General features: G+C 45.9%; 1 protein-coding gene across 2 annotated transcripts; it reads right to left on the bottom strand.

Moving 5' to 3' along the window:
- Positions 1–1,283: 1,283 nt before the first annotated feature.
- On the bottom strand, positions 1,284–11,422 carry LOC120957908 (phospholipase D2). 2 transcript variants are annotated; one of them, XM_040380356.2, is made up of 9 exons: positions 11,398–11,422; positions 6,984–7,491; positions 6,722–6,911; positions 6,471–6,653; positions 5,615–6,394; positions 3,312–4,215; positions 2,676–3,246; positions 2,363–2,603; positions 1,284–2,293 (listed from the first exon to the last, which is right to left on the bottom strand). In XM_040380356.2, the coding sequence occupies exons 1-9, from the start codon at positions 11,405–11,407 to the stop codon at positions 1,853–1,855; spliced, it is 3,828 nt and encodes a 1,275-aa protein (XP_040236290.2). In that variant the 5' UTR covers positions 11,408–11,422; the 3' UTR covers positions 1,284–1,852. The 2 variants fall into 2 exon arrangements, with proteins under 2 accessions (XP_040236290.2, XP_040236291.2); XM_040380357.2 differs by lacking the exon at positions 11,398–11,422 and adding an exon at positions 9,046–9,622.
- Positions 11,423–12,587: the final 1,165 nt, after the last annotated feature.

Below are 12,587 nucleotides of genomic sequence, written 5' to 3'. Positions count from 1 at the left end.
TACGGGGGGACGGACCATTCTAGGATTGAACCCATGAACTCATGACGGGTATGTTATTGAGTCGTTCGAGTTGACGACTGTACCACGGGACCACCCCAGCTGTTCTGTTTGTGGTATGATACCATTTGAATATTTTTTTTACATGTTATTTAAAACATTCATTGTGCTACGAATAAACCTATTTGAGAAAAGACAAAATGTTCAGCAAACATCGAAAAACAACTCTGGGCGATGATTTTGTGGACGATGATATATGCTAGTGCCATCTATAGGTCAGACTATGTACTAGATATAGCTAGCGAAGAAACGAACCCTATTCTTTATCGGCAATAGCTGGCGCTAGCAGTCCACATAACAAAATCGAGCTCTTTTCGAGCTCATAAACTGCCCGATTTTGTTCGTCTGCTGCGAAAGAGCGATTTTTGAATGCTCACCGTCTCAGCAGTACTCTGCTGAATTTTTAGAGTAGCAATGACTCATAGCATAGTACTTACTAATTACTAAATCATCCTCACCATATTATTTTTTGGTAAATACTTTGCTCACATTACTATAACCGCGCGGCTACATGAGATGAAATATACAGCGAAATGAACTATTTAACAGGTGAAATATCTGACAGGTACAGCTAAAAGGTTGGGGGAGACACAACATCCGCTTTCGAAATTCACTTAAAAATAATATCTTCTTACAGGGTTTCCCACGATTTATTGGTCAGTTCCCATGATTTTTTGGTGCGTTCCCTCGATTTTTTGGTCGTATCCCATAGATTTTTGGTTCGTTCCCATAATTTATTGGTATTTTCCGATTGGATATCAATACAATTGGACCAAAAAATTCTGGGAAACGACCAAAAAATCGTGGGAACGCACCAAAAAAATATGGGAACCCACCAAAAATTGACGGGAACCGACCAATAAATCGTGGAAACCCTGTAAGCAGAACATTCTCTAATTGGAATAAATAATGAATTGTTGACTCAAAATTTACAAAGTACTCGATATTGAAGTTATTCAATGGATTTAGTTACGATTTTGTGCACGTTATTTGTTAACATTGCACATCAGCTGGTTGCTGTGATGCTTCATCGGTCAGATATTTCGCCTGTCAAATAGTTCATATCGCTGTATATTTCACCTCATGTGGCCTCGCGGTAAGATAGGACAACATTCTTCGCTGTACCAGTCGCAGCCACAGTGCAATTATTTCACTTGCTTCCTAAAATAAACAAACATAATGTTAATTTAACATTAATTCGGATCCATCAGCGCTGGTTTACTCCATTTTGATTAAAATTTAAATATTTTTATTTTCGGTTTTGAACCTAGTTTCTGTATAATCTTTGTTATATGATTCAATCTGTCTTTCACTCCGTGTAAATTTATGCTTTTTTTCTTGTCTCCAGACCTCTATCTTTTAATTGCACTTGAACAGTTTGAGCCCCATGTGTGCTTCGGATACTACCAGAAAGAACAATTTAATGTGTATACTGTGTAGTTTGTAGAGCAGCATACACCCGCTTTTCTTACATGCTAATTGTACGCTCTTGAGCGTGTCCTGCACACATAAAATCTACCCTACGCTGAGGATGTTTGTTTCGTGAATAATTAAAAAAATAGTCCGTTTGTTCACATAGTTTGTTAATACGTAATACGAGGGCACATAAATAGCAAATAAAAAATTAACACATAAAACAAAAAGTCGTTCAGGTTGGCTGTTCCCCATGAAGTCAGCACGTTGTGATGGTTAGAAGGAATGGATAGAAGGTACACTAAATAGGACAATGGGTAGACTGAAGAAACAATGGAGTTCATTATACTCACACACACACACACACACACGCACGTCCGGGTTATGTCCACATGTAAGTGGGCATGATGCCTTCCTTGCTCGTGTTGGGCGGTGTAAGTATCTCGTTGCAGAGAAACTTCAGCGGCAGATCCACCAGATAGCCTTCGATCCGTTCGACGGCCTGCTGTATACCTTCCGGATTGGACTGTAGCAGGCTCTTGTCCTCGAGAAACCGTTTCATCATTGCGAACGACTGCACATTGTCGGACGGGATGCAGCGGAACACTTCATCGTAGATGAGCGTGTTGCGGCGCGACGTCCTTCGCCAGACGTCATTCCAGAAGGTGTGAATTACCGGATCCGTCACGTCCACTGGGGCCCGTTTCGGGTCCGGTTCCAGCAGTCCGAGATGCTCGCGGAACAGAAACTTGCGCAGCTTGCCGGCGTATACGCCGCACGGGTACGATTCACCGTTCATGCGACCCTCTTCGAAAGATTCATCCTGTGAAAAGAGAATGAAAAGTAATTTAGAACCTGCCTAGTATTGGCTAGTAAGGCAGCGATGGCTTACCGTTATCATAACACAAACTTCCGAGTCTCGTTTGCCCAGCAGCGAACGATCGTTGATGTTGGCCGATCCACAGATCACAACCTTGTCATCCGCAATCAGCAGCTTGGAATGGACGTAGATCAGCTCCGTCACGGGCATCCCGTTTAGTGTCGAGTTGGTCCGCAGACTGTGGAATGATATGTAATCACACGGTTTCTGGATGCCGGCCGCTCGTAACCGCTCGAGAAGAGATGATTTTCCTCTTTAAAACATACAGAAAAGCAAAATAAAGTGAGTACATAAAGCGTTTCCTCCAACCTGTGATGGTTCCTACCTCGATATCGATGCATAGTTCCAGTGGGTAATCGCTCGCAACGAGATTCCCGACGATCCGCCCACATCGCCCTCGAACCCGGGCAGCAGCGGCATCACGACGTACACCCGGAACACCTTCTTCTCCCGGTGGGCCCGCACGATGCGCTTGAACAGGTACTCCGATATTTGGTTCTTCACCACGCTGTTGCCCAGCTCCATGCTGATGAAGAACTGGTTCTCGATGTAGATGTAATGCTGCGCCTTGGAAATCGTCTGCACGTACGCCTCGTGGATGCTCTGCTCCACGTAGTCCGGCTCGATGAAGCCACAGTTCCAGCTGGACGCACTGCGCAACACCTGGCAGGTGACGTGGTGCAGCGGAACGTTCAGAAACTTACTATCTATGCGGATGTCATTGTAGCTCTTTGGCAGCAGGTACGGAAAGTTGGCATTTTCACGGCACTTCTCCAGCTTGACCGCGTTCCATCGTTCGATAAAGTGGCGGGCAACGTCCCGTGCCGCTTGTCCCAGCACGACGGTTGCAACGTCATGCCATGGCATACGTACCGTCGTTGTCCGGTCGACCAAATCTGCAAGCACATACCCGACGGTTAGTACAGTACCACGCAACCTTGCACAATAGCCTGGAACTTACCCGCATACGGTGAATCGAGATTGGTAAAGTCCTTCACGATGAAGTTAATGTAATCTTTCCCAATCCACAGCTTTGCCTGCCCATCCAGCTCGAAGATGGCCGCGTTCTTAAACGGTTGCGGGCTGGCTAGATCGCCCAGCGGTGCACCCTTCTCCCCACCGTACAACTGCTTCTTGCGGCGTTCCTCCTCGGACAGATAGATCGGACTGCCGACGTTACTCTTGACCCCACTGCCTCCGCCCGTTGCTCCGCCCGATGCAAGCGCATCGGTACCTTGCGGATGGTCCAGGTGCTCCGACAGCGTGATACGATTCTTCAGATCGCGTCCCATATCCTTAATCATGCCCATAATGTTACGCCGTTCCATTTCCGGTGTGTTCTGTTTAATGTTTTCCGGCAGTTCGTCTCTTTCCTCCAGCGGTAGCTGATCGGTTAGTGCGAGGGCAGCTGCCTGCAGCACCCTATCCGGTGGGTCACCCATCGCTCCCGGGGCTTCCGGATTCTTTTCGGCCGGATTCTTTTGCTTCCCATTCGTGACAACAGGCTCTTTAGCGGCAGGTTGAGTAGTATCGGCGCGCTTTACCGCCACGGACGTCGGTGCCTGCCGATCGACTGCCGTGGCAATGGCAATGTTTTTGCTTGATTTGAGCAAATTCGCCACCGACCCGTTCTCGTCCAGCTCGACCACGGTCGACGGTTTGCGGGTGGTCGTATTGTTGGCGGAACTGTTCGTCGACGACGAGATGCTGCCGAGATCGGTTAGCCGATGTTGATAGTCGTCCCAGCGACCGTAGCACAAATCGATACCACCAACAAAGGCGTACGTTTGATCGATGATCACCAGCTTCTCGTGATGGGCCCAGAACAGAATGCCAGCTCTAGCGTGATCGGGATGGCGCATGACCTGTGCGGATTGAGAGATGCAAAAACATGATTCAGTAAAAGTTCGTTGAATGAAACTAGATTATGTGATAGATCTTCTAGCCATTGAACTGTTTATGTTGCCACGGAAAGCTCAGTACTTAAAAGTTCTAAATTATTGGCAAACAATTAACAAAATTGAAAAAGTGAGTAACATCCACGTAATTTCACTTATTCTCAAACGAACAAACGAAATTGATTTAAAAAAAAAGTCTTCATCCTGAGCCGTAAGACGCCCCATATTCTCAAAGATAGTGATTATGTTAGGCCTTCTTCGTTGGAAAGGCCTTCTTCCTTGGATGGAAAAGTTTAATAAAATACCCAAATGTAGTTGAAAACGCCCAAGCCAGAGCAAGCGCAGCAGTCAAGTCGTAGCAAAGTACTTGAATAAGATGGACATTGTTGTCCAAAAAGAGTCTATTTGGGATCGATTGTGTTTGATAAACTGTTATCTTATCTCTTTGATTGTTTGATCATTCAGAAAAGCTTCTTGCTCATCCTTTCTTCTTTTAAAACACCTTTTTGACATAAAGCTTTGACCCTAGATAGCTCAATTCTGGGACGACTTCAAAAGCGTGTTCACCTATCACGCCGTCACGCCTATGTAAGTTTGGATTTGTTATTGGTAGGATCGCTGATGTTGCCAATACGCAATAGGCGGTTCTCTGCAGTAGCGGATCTAACGGTAGGCGGCTAGGCGATCGCCTGGGGCTCAGTCGATGTAGGGACCCTGTAAATCGGTAGTCTATAGTATGCAGTATGTATAAAAGTTGACAGAGTACTAGGTACTAAGGTCCCGAGACTGACGAAACATTAGCACCCCTCTCTTTACCCCCCCCCCCTCGCTCATCATCTACAGTGGTCCATCTATTCCAGGATCTGGGTTGACTTATAGAAGATGGTTCCCGTGGAAGTCTTCACCCTAGAGTCACGGATGGCCCTCTCTAGCGTCAAGTTAAATAGGAGACAAGCAAGTCCATCTCCCTGGTGCAGTCCTTTAGAGGTAGCAAAAGGCCTTGAAAGTTTTCCATCTACCTTTACCTGGCAAGTGACGTTGGTCATAGTCATTCTAACTTGCCATATCAGTTTGGCCGGGATTCCAAAAGAGCTAATAGTGTCGTATAATTTTACCCTGACTATGTAGCATTAAAGTCGATGAAGAGATGGTTAGTGTCGTGTCTGTATTCTACCATCTTGTCCAAGATCTACCGCATGCTGTTGATCTGATCAGTAATTGGTTTTCCGTTTCGGAATCCTCTTTGAAAGTTTCCGACTATCTCTTTGACGTGATGGACAAGACGATTCTGAAGGATCCTGAATCAATCCTCACACTTTCATTAAATGTTTAATGTCATGTCGTCCGGAAGTGTGTGTGTCCTTACCTTAATATTCTCGTGCTGCTCCACCAGCTTCGCCTTGCTGTAGTAGCTGTTAATGCCCAGCGCAAAGTCCAGCTCCTTGAACAGCAACACGAAGATCTTAATGCCCTGCTCCGCCTTGCGCTTCAAAATCTTATCCAACCGCCAGTAATCGCCATCGATCGCCGGCCGCTTCATGTAAATCTCCGGACTGAGCATCCAATCGGTGATAAAGATTTCCTCCGTCGCTCCCTCAAGCGCATCGGCCACCGCACTCATATACCCAGCACCGTCCACAAACCAGCCCGCCTGCACTCCCGGCCGGGACGGCGCAAACGATTGGTGCGGATTCGGCAGCGTAAAATCGCGTGCACTCTCGTTCGCTACCCGCTTCATGTGCGTCATCCACTCCTTCGCGATTCGGCGCGTCGGATACTTGATGACGAGATAGCGCGAGTTCGTCGCTATCTGCAGCCCGTTGCGCATGCCCGTACTGTACATGCCGGACGAAATGTCGAAGCCCTGATCAAACAGCACGACACACCGCAGCACGCCGTCCTTCGGGCGGTAGTAGCCGAAGCAGGTTTCCTTCACGAAGAACCACCGATTGCGCCACTTACTCCAGAGCACGTCCGTGCAGAAGTAGCTGCACCGCACGCAGCACCCACCGGCAAGGCAGCCGCAAAAATTGCACCCCGACTGGCCGGGACGGATGGAGCCGGTGCGTTTCTTGATGGGACCCTCCTTTCCTTTCTCTCCCAGCGCGGAGATGAACGAGATATGCGATACCTCCAGGAAGTTGATCTTAAAAACACGAGCAGGAGAGATTGATCGATTAATTGAAAAGAAAATCCAATAGGAACGTGGCAGCATCACTTACCGTTCCGTGAAAGTTCCGATACAGCGATATGTTAAGTAGATTGTACAGGTACTCCTCCAGCTGCTTGATCCGCTGCGGGATGGCATCGAACGAGACGAGCGAGTCCGGCTTGAGCGGAAATCGTGGCAGTGCACTTTTCTTGATCTTTTTCAACGGTTTACCCAGCTTCTGTTGCATGGCGGGCTGGAAAAGAGTGTTCGAACAGTTGAGTACACTGGATTTTGTAGCTTACCGGCCAACATTCTACTCACCGACGCCGTTGCCTGATGTACGGTGTGCATGTTCCGGAAGCTATCCCGCCGTTCCTTGTGACTCTTCGTCGGAAAGGGTATGTGCAGCGAGGCCCGATACGTCGTCAGCTGTTGATGCAGATTTCTGAAGTGATTGTAGCGCTTCTGAATCGTCCACGAAAACGGCCCATGGGTGAGCTTCACTGTGTACCTTGGAATGGAAATGGATAATTTCGTAAAACAACCATAAAACACACACACACACACTTTTCGAAACACTTACAAGTTCGGATTAAGCACGTGTGACGTCAAACTGCGCTCGTAGTCAATGATTTCCACAATAATTTCCAGCCCCGGTATGAAGATGTGCCGCCGCATCGAGTCAAACTTGACCGGCGTATTGTACACGTAGCTGTACGGGATCTCGGACGCGGGGCTCACACTGTCCGCATCGCTTTCCCGTATCACCAGCACCGGATTGTTGCCACCGATCGACAGGTACGTCACCGAGTCCGGTGCATCCAGATTTTCGTCGTACTCTTCCGGCTCGCTGCGAATCGAGTAGCAGGCCAGGCTGGCATCGTGATGTCCTGCGGCACCGGCTCCGGCGCCACCACCTGCTCCACCATCACCGCTCCCACCCGTCGTACCGTTGTAGTACGCACCCCTGCTGTCCGTGCCATGGCATCCTTGCTGATCTAGCTGGGCGGTCAAGTTGGACGACGCCGTGCCAGTATCGTCGCAGTTCAGTGCCGGATTCGAGGTGCCGATTTCGCTCAGCGACATCTGATCTATCCAACACACAGCGACAAGGGGGGTGAGGGTCGGTGAGTGAGGGTGGAAAGAGAAGGAAAACAGATGGTTTGTTTAAAATCATGCCAACCGTTCCATTATTGTATCAAGTGCAGCCGATAGCGTTATCGGGCGGCCCGATAAGCCAGATCGGTAGAAATAAAACGCGAGAAAGATAAAGGAATGTTAGCTTCTCGAAATAACCAGCGAAGTTGAGCGTAGGGTCTAGGAGTAGTTAGTTTTCCGGACGGTAACCATAGCAATAAGTAGGTGGTTCCAGAGCAACTCTCTCAGGCAATCACGTGAACCAGGCAGACAATCAATACATCTCTTGAGATGCGTTTGCGTTGGAAACGGTATCACCTTTAATGTCCCAATGTCAATTGCAAACATTCCCAGATGGTGAAATAAAAACACTTTTTTTAACAATATCACATTTGCCATAAGGCCACTCTCAAAACACTCCAGACACTTTCACACGTCAGAAAATGCCTTTTTACACGCCTTCAAACTACTACCTTCAAATCACATTTCTTACCACTAACAAGATGCTCGAATTCGTCAGCCATGATTGGTCACCGAATTCACTTTTATCGCACAGAAACAAAAAACGCAAACCTGCGCTCGCAAGCACCTGCCGACAGCAACCTGTTTCACATCGCTTCAGAACGATTTTTGGCAGCACACTAGCCCACGGTACACGCTCGAACCCTTCGGGGCCGTTTCCTGTACACTTCACACCCCACCCAGCGTGAATCAGCGTCGATTTCGAATCTTATCGCAGATTACCCGCCACATTATCGGTCGCCACTTGCCGTCGCCGGCCAACATCACGCAGCACGCTTCAATGCGCCCGTTACCGCAAAAGCGAGCGAAGTAGACGGAGGTGCACAAGTAGGCGCGGCGTTGGGAAAGGTTGCATAAATACGGAAGGCATAAAACTTATTACATCCGGTAAGGCACACACACACACACACACGCACATCGACACGCACACACACGCACATCGACACACACACACACGCTCGTACACAGTTTTGCACTTGTTCTCGACAACTGTTTTACAAGTGGTTTCGTCAATGGTGGTGAAGTTTTTTGGGGATTTTAGTACAACGCATTGTCTTCACCGTGGTGTGGAGTGATGAGGGAAGGGGAGGGGGGCGGAGGGGTGAATGATAAGAAACGTTGATAGTAGATACTGAGGACGTACAGCACGATACACATCACGCAGACGGTATCGCAATCGGTAAGGGTTGGGTTGGGTATGATGATGAAGATGATAGGCAGTGCCGATTAGATATCATGCCCTTAACACAAGCACGATCAGTGGGGGAGGGGGGTTGGGTAACTAACACTAGAAAAAGGAATTTAAAAAAAAATCCCCGAGAAACCAATTATTGAGGTCAGAGGCAAATTTTGCCAACTCGATGTAGAACGGGAACATGTATCAAACCAATATCGCCATTAACGTTTCTGCCCAATTCCTTCCAAGCCGCATCTTTACAGTAGGTAACGCAAACGAATCACCCGCTAACTGATTGATCTACACCTACCAATATCGCGAAGCAGCAACGATATGCTGCGGTGGATGGTTTTTCGCTTAAAATTCGCATCCATCTTGTCGCGTGTAGTTGACTACTAATTTCAAGTATCCACACAGAACCAGAACTACCACTATCACTCTTTTCGGCTTGCAACCACGGGTACCACCAGGTTTCGATTTTATGGCATTGCGCACCACTCCTCTATTGGGCAATTGTGTCGCGCACCAATAATGCCGCCGGGTGAATGGGTGCGAACTGACCGCGAACACGTACGATCACACCGGCAGCCAAAATAATACTACTGTCATGATGAAAACAAACGCAAGGCACTCTGCCGCACAACCGCCACAGGTACGAACTGATAAGACACCAGCCTGTGGCCCAGCAGCACATTCACCGTACGGCCGTATTGTGGGCCCATAAAGGCCGGGAGAACGCACACTATAACCCCCTCGAACCCTCTCCCTTCCGTAGGCTTCCACCACCAGTTACGCGCTTATCATAATGACGACCCTTTTTTTTTGCTTGTGCTGCAACGAGCGAGTTAAGGAGCTTTTCAAGTGTAGCGATACCACCATGCGCAATAGAATGCGCACGTGCGCGACACGACTCCTGTTGACTTTGCGCTCTGGTTAAAAACAGTGAAATTAGCACCCAAGTTCAAACTTTGCACGATTGATCGATCGTTGCTCTACAAGCGAACAGTTTTGAGGACGATTTCTGCGTCAAGGTCGTTCTGCAAAAGGGGGGGGGGTGTTAATTTTGGGACAGTTCCGCGTATCTAAACCTCCTGAAACGCTCTGAACCGTACCGACCGTCTGCTCTGGTTTTGGGTTTGAATTTAGTTCAAGGAAAACGATAGACTACTTTGATGAATCATGTTTGTGGTTGCTTGATAGTTTTTGTTGATCGTGGTGTAGTAAACAATTGTGCGTCACTGTTCGAATTATATGCCACGCAACGAACGCATTGCACCCTTTACTGTTCTTCTCATCTTTTTTTCTTGAGACTATTTTCTTTTTTGTATTATTTTGTATCAATGTTAGTTGTTTGTTTGAAGACAGGAAAAACAAGCAGACAAACCTCGTTGATTTTCCAGGTTCAATCATTCTTTAATTTGTTATCTATCTCAACCAATTCAACGGCAGAGTAGGTAGGGGATTTACTCAGTACAGAAAAGTATGTGAGTGTGTGAGTCCTACACTAATGGATCTCTGATTCCATCGCTGTCACTCAATCGGTCAACCATTATCACATACATATGATCCTTTATCTGTTCCTAGAGCTGGGAGTAACGATCTTCATGGTATTTAAGTGCCTGGTAACGAAGACTAATAGTAGTTTTTATTCTTCTAGATAAGATCATAGAACAGATTAGTTTAAATCGGGTTTTAAATCATAAGTGCGTAGTTCGGTCACAGTATTATCAAAGAGTTATGACATATTGAAATATTCTTATGATATACTACATGTCTCGTCCTATCTTTTTCGTAGTTGTCGGCTTGTGTTCTTCTCTTATTGCACCTTAATTTTCTTTGGTAGAAATTTATTCAACATGTGTATTAAGGTTTACATAGCGGTTAATATTAAAAAATGTAAATCATTCATTTAAATGTTCGATCATTTCACCCAATTTCAATGGTTAAATAAATCAATTAAAACTACACTAAATTTGTGTAGTAAATGTTCATAAGCCGTTATATGGCTGGACATTCCAGGTATACTGAATGTTTAGTGATGGTAGAAACGGTAATTTTTACTGATGTGACTGATGTGAACATTTTTACTGATGTGACTGCTCCAACAACTGTCAAATGTGGAAAACTGCTTATCTCCAAAACCACAGAAGTCGATAATTGTATTAAGTCTGATCATGCGATGAAGCCTACATGATCCGCTGAACGCGTGGTGCAGCTGTTAAGTGTACGGACTAATATCATGCCCGCATTTAGTTTACAACTAGCACGTGGAGGTGCAAAAACCTTAGAATGGAAAAAACAGAAACAGAAAATGCAGTTTATTTTACACTTTCTTTAAAACAATTGTACTAGAAACCGTGTCGTGAAATTGTCAAAACCTTTTATGCATATTTTGCAAGAACAAAAATATACGTAATCTGACATGCAGTTTAATATGCAGCTTGACACCATAGGAGTAAAATAGATTCAGTGAAGGATATTTTTTAGATTGCAGAAGCTTTCGCAATGCAAGCACCTGAACAATATCATCCGACTTAGAATTGAGGTAAACATCTTAGTAGCACACACAACTGCATGAACGATTAACCAGTGTCGCGATTGAGTGTCGCTGATGCTATCAATCAGAAGTGTAATTTACTAAATCAAGAATGACTTCACTCACAGCCTGACATAGCTTGATGACGGCGAACTTGTTCATTACTAAAGAGATAACGAGGGTGCGATACGGTCAGCGTGTTTTGCATTTCGCACTGTTAAGTGCGATGACTCACTAGGGTCGTACCATAAAACGGTACCACTATTTAACTACTAACTATGACACCAACTTAACAAACACATTAAACATTAATAACTCACTGGAAATTGAACACTAAGCAGCGCTGCCTATTCCCGCACACAAGATCAGAGCTCGACAGTCGGTGAACAAATGGCAACGGCAACTAACGAATGAGCTTAGACCAGCAGCTGGCTCGTCTGCGAGACGTTAACTGATACTGCGCATTTTTATTATCTTGTCTGTCCGTCTTGCAAAGCATCGCAAGCAGTGACTTCTTCCACATCTTAGCGCAATACAACGCCGTATCTGACACAATCGGCCAGCTATGTTAAGCAAAATAGCAGAAGCTATTGTTGCGTGAAACGGCACCCGCGGCCGATTGTTTGGATGGCAGGAATGTAGCATTCAAAGCTGTTTGGGAATATTGCAAATAAATTAGCCTTTAACAATATGTATCTGACACGTTTACTCATATGTTGCGATTCTATATATATATCGTTAGTTACGATTGTACTGTTTACACATAAACTATTTTCAAAACTTATACAATAAACAGAAAGTTACTGGCTATCACAGATGTTAAGTTAAAAAACCGATAAGCTTTTAATTATATTAAGCAATTCAACATGAATTCTTACATTCTACTCGATTATGCCTCCTTCTCTTCTAATTTGCAAATTAAAATATACAGGACACATTCAATAGTGCGCTATTTAGTCACTATAAAGGTTGTCCTTTATTTAGCCGAGTTTATTTATTTACGAGTTAGCCGGTCTCGTAGTACAGTCGTCAACTTGTACGACTTAACAACATGCCCGTCATGGGTTCAATCCCCAAATAGACCGCGCCGCCATACGTAGGACTGACTATCCTGCTATGGGGGGGAATCAATCAGTCACTGAAAGCCAAGCCCACAAGTGGGTACAGGCAGGCCTTGACCGACATCGGTTGTTGAGCCAAAAAAGAAGAAGAAGAAAGGTAGTCCTTCACTGAGCCGCCCTACGTATAACACATTTCAAAAGGACAAATCGGAAAGTCATTGAATAATCCGCCCGCCAACAAGAGCCATTTGCACT

This window comes from Anopheles coluzzii, chromosome 3 (assembly GCF_943734685.1).
Source record: "Anopheles coluzzii chromosome 3, AcolN3, whole genome shotgun sequence".
In the NCBI taxonomy this organism is placed as follows: Eukaryota; Metazoa; Arthropoda; class Insecta; order Diptera; family Culicidae; genus Anopheles; species Anopheles coluzzii.
Note: the sequence above shows the minus strand (reverse complement) of the source record. Positions and strands in the feature narration are given on the sequence as shown.

Bases quoted from the DNA above. Each gene is read 5' to 3' on its own strand.
- LOC120957908 (XM_040380357.2), bottom strand. From the start codon at position 9,109: ATGGATGCGAATTTTAAGCGAAAAACCATCCACCGCAGCATATCGTTG. The intron at 7,492-9,045 runs GTAGGTGTAGAT...TGTGTTGGATAG, and splicing joins GTTGCTGCTTCGCGATATTG to ATCAGATGTCGCTGAGCGAA. The intron at 3,247-3,311 runs GTAAGTTCCAGG...ATGTGCTTGCAG, and splicing joins TCTCGATTCACCGTATGCGG to ATTTGGTCGACCGGACAACG.